The sequence below is a fragment of the Artemia franciscana genome, chromosome 16 (genome assembly GCF_032884065.1).
Source record: "Artemia franciscana chromosome 16, ASM3288406v1, whole genome shotgun sequence".
NCBI lineage: Eukaryota > Metazoa > Arthropoda > Branchiopoda > Anostraca > Artemiidae > Artemia > Artemia franciscana.
The window spans coordinates 8,201,154-8,214,516 of NC_088878.1; the positions used below are offsets into that span (position 1 = coordinate 8,201,154).

Here is a 13,363-nt window from a genome sequence, read left to right on the forward strand (position 1 = left end):
CTCCGTTTAATTGTAGCTCTTTAATTTCCTTTGAAATACTTCTTTTGTGAGAGTTGTTCAAAACAATAAAAATAATAGCAGGAAAAGGATAAATGAGCCAAGAATAGAAACACATTACAACAAAAATGAGAGTAATGTTGATAACAAGCACCAAGCACTGGGACCATTAATTGTCAACAAATTAACCTAGAAGTAACAAACAGAGCAACTTAAGAAACCGTGTATCGAGAATTCCCATCCTGAAGAGGCTTACAGGAACAAACTGGCCGGGATCAGTCAAAACACTATTAGATTTCATAAAGTGGTATATACTGTCAATGATAAATTTTGGAATAAAAGAATTTTGACCCTGTAAGAATATAAACTTAGATTAATTGGAAAGTATTCAAAATATGTCGCTATGCTTAATACTAAGATTACAACGGCATACGCCCATTAAAACGATACGAGAGATTGCTGGATTTCCTATTATCTGTGAATATGCAAGAAATCTGCTGATAAAACCCTTTCCCGAAGTACAGTCAATAGAAACATGACACAAAATCTACAAAGCCAAATTTGAGAAGGCGGTAAGAAGAAAAAGTCATTATTAGATCATGGGAAAACTTCAAGAAAGCTTTCCAAAATTGAAATCAGACCCAGATACTAAAGGACCATTTCCAATCTAATAATTCCTGGATAATGAGAGCAGTTAAAGTCAACCCAAGCCTGACAAAAGCTCACAACAAAAAGAGTGCCCTTAGTGTGAAATAGTGAATCGCTTTAGAGAACTGACAAGGAAACAATGTTAAAAAACTATATACATACGGAGCTATCAGAAACCAAAAGGCGTCCTCGGTATCTACACCACAACATTATATACAAAACGGAGCTACTGAAGCAGAAGGATTTCCATATGAATCTTTTGTTCTGAAAAATAGTACTCAGCGCCAACTTGGAAGCCACCAGACAAATCTGTACAATAAGTCATCCTCGCAATAAAATTGTCACGTGACTCAAATCTGCTCTTCTTCTGCTTAATACTATCTACATACACGTCAAAGCCAAACACTTGGCTGAGTTAAGAAACATCTTTCTGAAGATACAGGATTAGATGTAGACATAAAATCTTGAAACAAATCTAGCTTTGTTGGTATCAGAGCAAGAGTGCAGGGAGTGAGATAAGATATTTTTTTTAAAATATTATCACAAGCCCCAAAGGGGCGAATTCAAATTTTGGAATCAACAATATCATAAAAAACACGACAGCTGGAAAGCTGACATAGAATACCAAAACGACGACGAAACAAAAAACTGAATGAAATCGTCTGTAATCATTCGTCAGCAATAATTAAACATAAAAATGTGAATTAAAAAATTTAAAGATGTGATAGCAGCCCAGACTCTAAATGAACCACCCCTCACGACAACTGTCCTGCTACTATGTATGATCTACTGAAAAGCTGCCCTTCGAAAGTTTTTAATTCTGCTTAGTTTTAAACTCCTAATCCATCATAGTTTAGTTTAACTGTTTGGGGCTAAAAGAACAAAAATAACCATACTTTTAATTATTCAATGCTAGCACGAGCCTAAGACCAGTTAAATTTTTTAGTTTTACCCATTTTAGGATGAAGATGACAATTGTTTATGCTTAATAATGTTTATAACCTTGGCCCTCACGTACGGGGAGGAGAACGTTCCACCAAGATATTTTTGGGTACTCGATAAGAAAAATGAGGCGCTAAAATTGTGGCACAACGCAACACGATTCCTCCGATACCGCCAAAATTTGTTGTTCGGTTAAATAAAGACCACGAAAATACTATCATATCACCTACATAAATCTCAAATTTCATCGGTAAACGCAGGAGTTTAACGTTGTGGTAATTATTTCTTTAAAAAAAATCGGTAAAAATGACCAGCAACTCGGGAAAATCCCTCACTCTCCACCCCCCTCCCCTTCCCAATATTTTGGCTAGTAGCGACCCTGATGTTAACTAGGATCTGAAACAAAACCAGAGTGAAACATTGAAGGTAACTTTATCCAAATTAGGAGAGATTTGAAGAGCAGTTTTTCAATTTGCATGGTAGATTTGACAAAAGATCCACAAACACACAAATAACGGAAAAACTTTATAAATTAGTGTTAACGCTCATCTCGCAAACTAAGTTCAAACCGTTTACCCCCCCCCCCCCCCCCCATTCCGGTCCCGCTCCTGATGCGCAATGACGCTAAAACCAATGATGAACTGAGGACTTCAATTTTTTGTTTACTAAAAAATGATGAATTTAATCACTAAATTTTAAAAAAGTTTGACGCAGGCTTTATTCTTTTCTTAAACGTTACCCTATGAAAATATTCGGTGACCATTATCATAATAATGGATAAAAGCAATTAAGGCTATGGACCAATTAATGGTTCCCATAAAGGATTTACAAGGAAGTAAACAAAGGTTTGACACTTCGAATGGCGGAATATTCATGACTTAAAAACCTAAAACTAAAACAAATTTTTACAATTTCAATCTCTTTGATTTCTTCCCAATTATTTGGACATGATTATGCATAGAATTATAGGCATGAGTTTCATAGCTCAACTTAGCATAACTTTAAAAGTATTGACGAAATAGAAATATTAATAAATTTACCAAATGATAATAAAAGCTGTTGAGTCTGCTGTGCGTGTTCTCCATTTGGTACCAGAACTATTGCTTGACACTGTTTAATACTTGTGTCAATTTTCTGCAGGATAGATATTGAGAGCATGGTAGTCTTTCCAGTACCTATAAAGAAAGACTAATCAATGGCGAAAGAAGATTGAAACAGCCAAAAGAAATAGAAAACTTGTGTGTGCAATCAAGCATAACCGAAAAAATTTTCTGCAACAAGAATATTTTGTGGTTTTGCTGCGAATTTTTGGCTACAACTGTAGAAAAAGGTATTCAATTTTTTAACATCTCTAAAATTAATTACTGACCGTTTTTAATGGATATAGTTTTCTAACCCTGATGAAGTTAGGTCTTGTCTCATAAATATGACAACCCAATATAACAACCCAAAAAGGTTAAGCCTTCTACCACTTTCACACCAAAAAATTTGCACGACATAAAAATATTACCGAACCTCCGCAAAGACCCGTGTATTATAATAACCAAAGCAGACAAAAGCAATTCAGATGTTGTCATGGATACGACAAACTATGACAAGAAAATCTTTTCACATTTAAATCGCACAACTACATATAAAACAATAACTCATGATCCTGCTTATCAGTTTGCTTATAATACTATAAATGAATCAAAGCAGCTAAAACTGAATTGTAAATACTGAACAAAAATACTGAACAAAAAATATACAATAAATTTTTCCCCTGTGGCAGTTTCTGTCCAAAATTGTACTGTTGACCAAAAATACATAAACAAGATATTCCCTTAAGACCTATCGTAGCATGTACTAAAGCACCTGCTTCCAATATTATAAAATGGCTATGCACAGCTATCAAACCTATTCCCAAAATTCCTATATTAATAATTCGGCAGATTAACTAAAAAACCTAATAACACAAGTATTTCAGAAAACACAATAATTAGTAGTTTTGACATTTGTTTCCATGTATAAGAATATAGATGTGGATATTTCTGAGCAATTATTGAAAAACAAAAAAGAATAATATTATCACTTAATCGAAGTTTCGGCAACAGGATTGTGAAGTTTTAATGAGTCTAGTTAAAATTTGTAATAAGTTCTCAATGTATTTTTCAGTTTCGCGATTCCTTTTATCAGCAAATAAATGGGCTACCAATAGGAGCACCTTTATCCGGGTTACTGGCAAATATTTACGTCGAGAACCTTGAAAATTGGGCATTAAATCCTTATTTTTTAAAGCATGTCTATTGGGGTCGCTAAATGGATGACGTAATTTCACTTTTGGAAGTATGGGAAAATTAAACTTCGGGGTTTCTTAGATCATCTTAATACTTAAGATAAAAATTTGCATTTTACCCTAGAAATTCAAACTGAAAATAAACTATCGTTTTTAGACATGTTAATTACTCGTAATAACGATAAACTGGATTTCACTATCTATAGAAAACCACCGCAAAACAATAGATATCTCCTTTTTAATTCAAATCAACCCCAACAAGTTAAAAGAAGAGCTGTAACTTCTCTCATTGATCGTGCCTTAACCCTCATTGATCGTACTCATTGATTTGCTCCGATTCATACATAAATAGAGAGATAAATTTTATCAGAGATTTTCTTTTTGGTAAAGGATACCCCAGTCCTTTTGTCAATAATACAATTAACCGTAGACTAAAAAGACATTCCCTTAAAATCAAAGATATTTTACAATGTTAGCCTCCTGATAAGCCCTCAAATATAATCTATCTTCCGTTCATCCCAAAAATCTCAACAAAATTAAAAAATGATCATCTCACATCGTTTTATTTATCAGTTCTGGTTGAACTTCGTTAAAGTAAGGATGCTAGGGCTGTTCTAAAAAAGTTTTTAAAAAACATTTTTAGTTTAAAAGCTCGCATTTTAATGTAAGTTTATAATGTAAGTTTTTAGTATATATATATATATATATATATATATATATATATATATATATATATATATATATATATATATATATATATATATATAAATACTAAGTTGAATTCCACTGAATTTTGGACATAGGTCCGAAATATTTACTGAATTGAATTCCACTGTTTTGAGAACATTTTCCTATTGTTTCTAGGTTGTGTTTGTAAGTTTACCATAAAAAATTCACATACCAATAAAAACAAGGCATGATTTTCACGATTGAATACACATTTTTCAATACTAAGTGGTGCCAAAAAAAAACAAACAGATGAGTATTATACGAGTTTTATTTCAAAATTCTGACCATATAAAGTTTATTTTCCACAGTTAGGATCAACTTGATCAAGATTGTTAAATTAATATTTTGTGCTTTGGTTTCCCAGCAAGTTTCAAACACCCTTCGTGTTTACCTTCGAAAGGAAAGCTATCTTTGACGAATCCAGTCTCTTACTGAAATATGCCTAAAATATATGGTATCCTAAAAAACACATCAAATCAAAGTTTCGAGATAGCCATCTTATTCAACGTAATTCAAAAGTCTGGAAATTATGTGTTTGAGGATGACTCCCCCCCCCAACAGCCGTCAGGGCTGTAAGTTATACCCTGGGGCATATAAGGTATATATATAGAAAGAGTGATCGCATAAACTTCGGGGAGGGCTTATTGAACTGGTAATAAGAAGTTTTAGTGCTCTTTTTAATATTCACAGTAATCGGAGTGTGGATAACCCCCCCCACACCTCGTATTTTCCTAATATGTATGTGATAGAAATTTTGAGATAGCCATTTTTAGTTGTCGTCAAAACTTCAAAAAGAGATCATTTGATCGGAAATTGAAATAACTAGTGCATTTTTAATAGTAGGACAGCATGAAGTCATTAGGACCTCCAGTGGAATTGAGCATTTTGCAATCATGGGCCCATATTGATCACAGCATGGTTTTCTGCAATTGGCAATGCTCCTCTATCAACAAGAGTCGAAATCCTGCACAGATAATCTCTTGCCAGATCCTACTCATTATATACTCATGCCTTCAAATATTATGCTACTTCGGGGGGGCTACTCATAATAGATAAATTAGCTAATAAGAGGTTTTTTACGCTAAAAACAAGCCAAAACAAACCAAACTCAGAGTCCTCACAAAATGCAAATATAAGAATTTCTTTTACGCGATGCTTTCGGTCAGAATTTAGTCTGGTGATTGCACGCTTAAAGGTATGGAAATTGCTACCACTTGTGGCACGAGGTAGTTTATTTGTTTGGGACTTTCAAAAAATTAGTGTTGGATTTCCTTTCAGAAGAGTTTAATTTATAGGGATAGAATGAAAATTTAAGTTTAATTATGAATTGTAAACTAGTTACTTGTTATTATCATTATTGACATATTATTATAATTAGGTTTTGGTTACATAAAGTTTTTGGAGTGGGGGTTGGTCTGTGCATATCAGATTTCAAAAATTTTGAATATGTGAGTGTTGTGGCTTGGTTTCTTGCTTCATGTAGACCTGAGGTTAATATTGGGGAGAGAAAGAAAGAGAGAAAGAGAAAAAGAGAAAGAGAGAGAGAGAGAGAGAGAGAGAGAGAGAGAGAGAAAGAAAGAAAGAGAGAAAGAAAAGCTTTTTCATATGATGGACGTCACATTCAAATGCATTTAAAGTGCAAAAAAAGATACATGATAGTACTGCAGTGACATTATACATTGTATAAAAGGTGCTGTATACATTCATTATTTTTCATTAGCATAAAATGTGCCTACATGAAGACCTAAAAAAATTACCAAGTTGGCGGCATTTTAGTGGCGCCAGTTCACGAAAATTTAGGGAGGGGGGCTTTTTTCAATTTTTTAAAGAGGATACGAAAAAAGAGCAAGATTGAGCCAACCTAATTAAAACAGGGGGTAGCGGCCACTAAGCTGTTTGGATAAATCATCGACTAATCTATCCAAATCTAGTGTCTCCTATTTTTCAACGGCAATGATCATGAGATTACTGAGTCTCTCATTTCCCATTGTCGATCGCATACAATCCTTCACACACCCTAATGCTATGAAGAATCGTTCATTACCGGCAATGGTCACAGGCAAAGTAGCAACTAGCTTCATCAGTTGTAGCACTGAGGAATAGATAATTGGGTTGTCAGATAAAACTTCGATAGATTGGACTAAATCCACCCTAAAAATGTCACATTTTGAAGGATGCAACTTTGCAGGAGAGAGCTGGATTTCTGGGGCATAGTCATCAACATCGAGAATCACTTGATCATGACACATTACCCTTTGGACTTTTGGAAATTCGAGAAAATCAAAACTTAAAGGGTAGAAGGCTGATAAAGCGTCGAGCAGAGGCATATTTTGCATGAAACGTCAGTCCATCTGGCTCGTAAAACGGCCTATCGCCTCGACGTACAAAAATTTACCGGAGTCTGATTGAACTGGCTGAATGAAATTGCATTTACCGGTTGTTGAGAAAGAGTCTTTGATATGAGTTGAAATGACTTGATTTCTCTTGTTCTAACACTGGTTTCGGATTTTGGATACTTTAATTCCTGGGTATCGTGTAGAGCCAAGAATTTGGTTGAGTTTTTGTTAAAGTTTTTATTTGTTATCATTTCTTAGCTTTTGGAGTGTCTCGTATTTCCCAGAAATCAGTGCAAGTGCCTCATAAATAAGAAAACTTTCTATTTGAAGTCGTTCGGAAAAAAAAAATTGCAATAACACTTTTTACATTATATGCAAAGTCAAGACAAAAGAGGCCGATTCGATTTTTTCCAGCGGTCGTTTTGCTTCACACGCTGCCTCACCATCAGAACTATCAGAGATTACAGCCGGAACAACAACAATACAATCAAATCTGGCCTTCACCTTAGAAATAGAACGACATGCATAAAACCTGCGAGTTTGGACGGCACATTTAGAAATATCAGTTCTTATTATCTTAAATTCCACCCAAGCTGACACACAATTCCTACGTCTTTTACTACCATCATGTTGCTTCAGTAGACCAAAACTGCCATTCCACTTACAAAATTCTGTCTCGATGAAAGCCCCATTGCTTAGAATCCCGCTAGATAAATAGCAAAAGGCAAAACAGATCAGAGAATCCAAGCTTTATGAACATTCAATCCGTCCGTCAGTCTTAAAGTAAACCGCACTGAATTTATTTCCGTTAGAAATGGAAGCCGGATATCTTTCAAGAATAGGTTGGGGCACGTTGTAGAGATACCTGAGAGAGATTCCAGACTGCTGCTGGAACCTGCAAACGGTTAGTGAAGGCACACCACTCTTTCATATTAAGCTGGGTCATTTGTTGTTCCGCTGTTTCTGAAAGATTGTCACAGGTAGGGGAAATCATGTCTAGTAACCCGACACTTTAAGCACTTATATTAGTACAAGTTTCTTGCATTGGAGTTTCTTTTTTATTCCAGATTTGATTACGGAGTCACATTTCATTTGATTCCATGTGATTACGGACAACAACAAAAATTTGCACTGGCGCCTGGTTTTTGAAAGATCCCTAGTCAGAGATAATGACAGCGGGTAAGACAGCAGAGAGGAATTGTTTTACACATTTCAAAACAAGATTGTCTACTATCGATGCATTTAGGATTCTCCAGGATGAGAACAGAAGTAGAATTTTAAAAGAAAGTATTTGAAATATAACTATAAAAAGTAACAGTAAGAAAATTAACAGTACCATTGAACAATACAGATGAACAATACAAGCGACCAGTCATTCAGTCTCGCTAGTTCAATATAGCACATGGTTAAAACACAAAATAGCTATTAAATAGAGGTAACAAGGTCTTGTTTCCAAATCTAGGCGGGTTGCAGCCTGCCCCCTCTAATTGGCACTACTGTGGCCTTTTAAGCTTCCTTTGAGTGAATACAAGTAAAATGTTTAATAACAAAATTTTAAAGTCATGAGACAGACATAAAGATTTTAGAAACACTTAGGTGGGGTATGGTCCAAGATTGGTTGGGAACCACTACTCTAGATATTAAAAAGTTGAATCTGCTTCTGATAAAAGTGAAGATTTATTTCTTTTACCTAAATAAAGTCATCTGAATGTTAGCCTCTAGAAGAGGTTCTTGAATTAATGAATGTTATACATAAAACCAAAAAATACATCACTCACCAGGTTGGGCCTGAACTACTACATCATTTCCTTCTAAACATGGAACAATTGCCTTTTGTTGAAGAGTTGTAGGTCTTACAAGACCATAGGAATAGATACCATGAAGTAGTTCAGTTTTCAAATCCATTTTATTAAAACTATCGAAAATCTAAAACGGAACAAAAATTATAACCGGACATACAATATCAATATGTACATTCGCTTTAATACCTCAAACTTAAGCAAACGAAACTGTGGAAAAATAAAACAGCCGTTAAAAAATAAAGCAAGAAAAATACAAAGTAGCATACGCAACTTCAATTTCATCAAGCCTATATATTCACCAATTTCAGCAGCAATTTCAAGCAATAGATTAACAAATTAAAAGAATAGATCAAAGACATAACAACATGTCTCTATTATCCAAGGGAAATTTTCGTCAAGACGCTGTCCACTTGAGTTCTATTCAGACGTCTATTTTAATTTAGCCTATTTGTATAGATAAAACCCCATAGCTATTAGGTGTATGGGCAAATTTCTCATTGAATGTGGAACAGCATGAAAATTGTCGGCAATATGTTGGGATTTTAAAAAAAATCGACAAAAAGAGGACAGCTTCAGCGCCCAAAACTTATTGGGGCTTGTTCCTTCGTGATTGTCTTTGGCAACAAAAGCAAGATCATATGAAACAATTTAGTCACAAAAAATATTTTCAGTTAGACAGGAAGACAGGAAAACACAAATGCTGACTTGCACCAAAATCAACAAAAACAAATTTTAGGCAAATAAAGCAAGATTTAACTTATTTCTGAGATTCAGAATGCTTCTTGTTTCACTTTATTCTGCTTCCTAAATCTCTCCCTCTCTCACAATTAACTTTATGAATGCTTCTTGTTTCACCTGATCCTGCTTCCAAAAACCCTCTCTCTCTGTCACAATTAACTTTATGAATACTTCTGGTTTCACCTTATTCTGCTTCCAAAAACTCTCACTCTCTGTCTCTCCCACTATCAACATTAGGACCACATGACGCAAGAAACCAAACCACAACACTCATATATCCAAAATTATAAAAATGTGATTAGCACAGGCCAACTCCAACTCCAAAAACTTTAGACAACGAAACATAATTATAATAATATGTCAATAATAATAACATTAAATAAGTAGTTTACAACTCATAACTAAACTTAAATTTTCATTCTAGCTCTATAAATTAAATACTTCTTAAAGAAAATCGAATGCCGATTTTTCGAAAGTCCCAAACAAATAAACTACTTCGTGCGGTAAATGATATAAATTTCCATGCCTTTAAACTTGCCATCACCAAGTTGAATTTTGACCGAAGGCACCGCGTAAAATAAATTCTTACATTGACATTTTGCAATGACTCTAAATTTGGTTTGTTTTGGTGGGCTTTTTTGGGGTAAAAACCTCTTTTTAGGTAAGTTATCTATAATGAGTTCCCCCCTCGAAGTAGCATAATATTTGAAGGCATGAATGAATAGGAAGTAATAGGCTAGAAATTATCTGCGCAGGATTTCGACTCTTGTTGATAGAGAAGCATTGCCAAGTGCGGAAAACCATGCTGTGATCAACATGGGCCAAGGATTGCAAAATTAAATAAGAAAAACAAGTTTTTTCAACTGAAAGTAAGGAGCAACTTTATAACTTAAAACGAACAGAGATTGCTCCGAATATGAAAGGGGCTGTTCCCTCCTCAACGCCTCGCTCTTTACGCTAAAGTTTGACCCGTTCTCACAACTCTACTTTTGTACACACTAAAAAACTTAAACGTAAAGAGCAGGACGCTGAGAAGGGAACAGTCCCTTTCATATACCGTTGGCACCTACACTCGGCACCTCAACCAGAAAAAATCCCCATCAAAACGTCTGTACACTTCCCAATAGCCATTATTATGTGTAACCAACGGTCAAAGTCTGTAACTTGCAGCCCCTCCCCTGGGGACTCTGGGGAGTAAGTCACACCAAAAGACATATTTATTAGGTTTTTCGAATATGTTGAACAAAATAGGTATCTCAGAATTTTAATCCCATCACTTTGGGATAAATTAGTGTGGAGGGGGGCCTAGGTGCCCTCCAATTTTTTTAGTCACTTAAAAAGGCCACTAGAACTTTTAATTTCCGTTATAATGAGCCCTTTTGGATAATTCTAGGACCACTGGGTCAATACGATCACCCCTGGGGAAAAAAGATAACAAAAAAAACAAATTAACACGCACCTGCGACCAGTCTTCTAGCAGAAAATACTAAATTCAATGTTTTTGTAGATAGGAGCTCGAAACTTCTACAGTAAGGTTCTCTGATACACTGAATGTGATGGTGTGACTTTCGTTTAGATTTATGTGTGATATTCTATGACGTTTAGGGAGTGTTTCCCTATTTTCCAAATTAAGGCAAATTCTGTCAGGCTCGTACCTTTTGATTAGGTAAGACCAAATTTGATGAAACTTATATATGTAACATCAGCGTAAAAATTCTATTCTTTTGATGGATCTATTAGTATTAAAATTCTGTTTTTAGAGTTCTGGTTACTATTGAGCCAGCTCGCTCCTTACTACAGTTACCGCGAACTGTTTGGTCACCAGCATGTTCTTTTTTCATTTTCTTGAAGACACTGGCAATATAAAAAGCGACGGTTTTCAGCAATATACTTCATTCAATATAAAAAAAAAAAAAAAAACAGGCAATGCTTCATAGATAAGATTTATAAGTTTCCTATCAAATTACATCTTTTTTTCCTTGTGCAAAGCCTCTTTATCCTCAACTTGTACCTCCTACTACTCATCCCTAGCTGAAAAATTGTAGTTTTGTGTTTATGACAAAACGCCTGAAAAAATAGAAATTCGTTTAGTATCCAGGAAAGTTTACATTTGGATATTAGAACTTATAGGAGTTGGAAGGGTTGGTAACCTTTCACCCATCCGCCATGTTCGGTCCAGCGTTCGGTCCAACATTTGGACGAAAAGTTTTACAGCCATCATATTGATAGTAAAACTAGAATTCTCTTTATGAGTTTTAAATGGTTATGTTGAAATATACAACAATACAAGTCAGTACTACACTGGATATAGGCATAAACAATATTTTTACTAAAATGTGTAATCGAACAATAAAACTCAAAAATCGCATGTTACCAGAATAATTATTGTAGAGGCTCACACTGCACTATTATTCTTGTGAGATTTTAAGCGGAGAAAAATTTAATACACCCCTCCGCCGGGCATTTTCTTTAAATGAACTTGGACAAACCTTGTAATAAAAGTAAAACATCCACACATAAATCCACATACTAATGAAACCCGAAAAAATCGTTTTAGCCTGTCTTTACCGTTTGTAGAAAATCGTTTCTTTACTGTTTGTTAATTTTAAAATCCTGACTAATAGGGTTATAAAGAATGCGTAAAAGGTGAAAAAGAAACGGCTTAAAATACCACTTGAATTATTGAAATCATGTAAAACTTGAGAACAATAAACTCGGACCAAAATTAATGGGATAATTTCTTTGGATTAAAAAGGGCACTAGATTAGTTAATTTTCGTTAGAATGAGCCCTTTTGCGACCTTCTAGGACCACTGGGTTGACATGATCACCCCTGGGAACAAAAAAAGACAAAAAAGCAAATCAATAAGCGCCCATGATAGGTCTTCTGGCAAAATATATACAAAATTCAACATTTTTGTAGATAGGAGCTTGAAACTTCTACAGTGTGGTTCTCTTATACGCTGAATGTGATGGTGTGATTTTCTTTAAGATTTGGGAGTGATATTCTATGACATTTAGGGGGTGTTTCCCCTTATTTCAACTAGAACTTTTAATTATTTTAAGAACATTTTATTAGTAATAAATATGGCTATTCGTAACTTACGAATTAACTTACGAAACGAAATTCTATATTCGTATTTTTTTATTACGTATATGAGAGGGTTCGCCCACTCGTCAATACCTCGCTCTTTACAGTAAAGCTTGAATTTTATCCAATGTCTAGCTTCATATGCTTTATATTAAAGTTTATAAACTTCATTTGCGTAATAATTTCTGTTTGTTTTAAGTTTTAATGCTGCTCCTTAATTTCAGTTGAAAAAACTTTTAATATTTATTTTTGTATTAGTTTTTTTAAATAATGCTAGAAAACACTGCCCCTTTTCATGAAAATTCTTCCATGGAAAGATCCTCCCACTTAACCTCATCCCCCCTCCAACCGAAAATTCCCCTGAAAACGTCTGTACACTTCCTAATAAGCATTATTATTTATAAACACTGGTCAAAGTTTGTAGCTTGCAGCCCCACCCACAGGGACTATGGGGGAGTAAGTCACGACCAAAGACATAGTTATTAGATTTTTCGACTATGCTGATCAAAATGGCAATCTAAAAATTTTGATCCGGCGACTCTGGGGAAAAATGAGCGCGGGAGAGGGCCTAGTTACCCTCCAATTTTTTTGGTCACTTAAAAAGGGCACTAGAACTTTTAATTCCCGTTAGAATAAGCCCTCCTGCAACATTGTAGGACCACTGGGTCGGTACGATCACCCTTGGGAAAAAACAAAATGAACAAACATGCACCCGTGATTAGACTTATGGCAAAAAATACGAAATTCCACATTTTTGTAGGCAGGAGCTTGAAACTTCTATAGTAGGGTTCTCTGATACACTGAAT

General features: G+C 34.8%; 1 protein-coding gene across 1 annotated transcript in view; it reads right to left on the bottom strand.

The window, feature by feature from the left end:
* The window catches only part of LOC136037008 (nucleolar RNA helicase 2-B-like), a gene marked incomplete at its 3' end in the record, with an annotated part of 60,586 nt that overhangs the window by 22,058 nt on the left and 25,165 nt on the right, over positions 1 to 13,363 (bottom strand). The window contains 2 exon segments of the mRNA XM_065719418.1: positions 2,628 to 2,762; positions 8,706 to 8,853. Of these exon segments, the coding sequence (XP_065575490.1) occupies positions 2,628 to 2,762; positions 8,706 to 8,853 (283 nt within the window).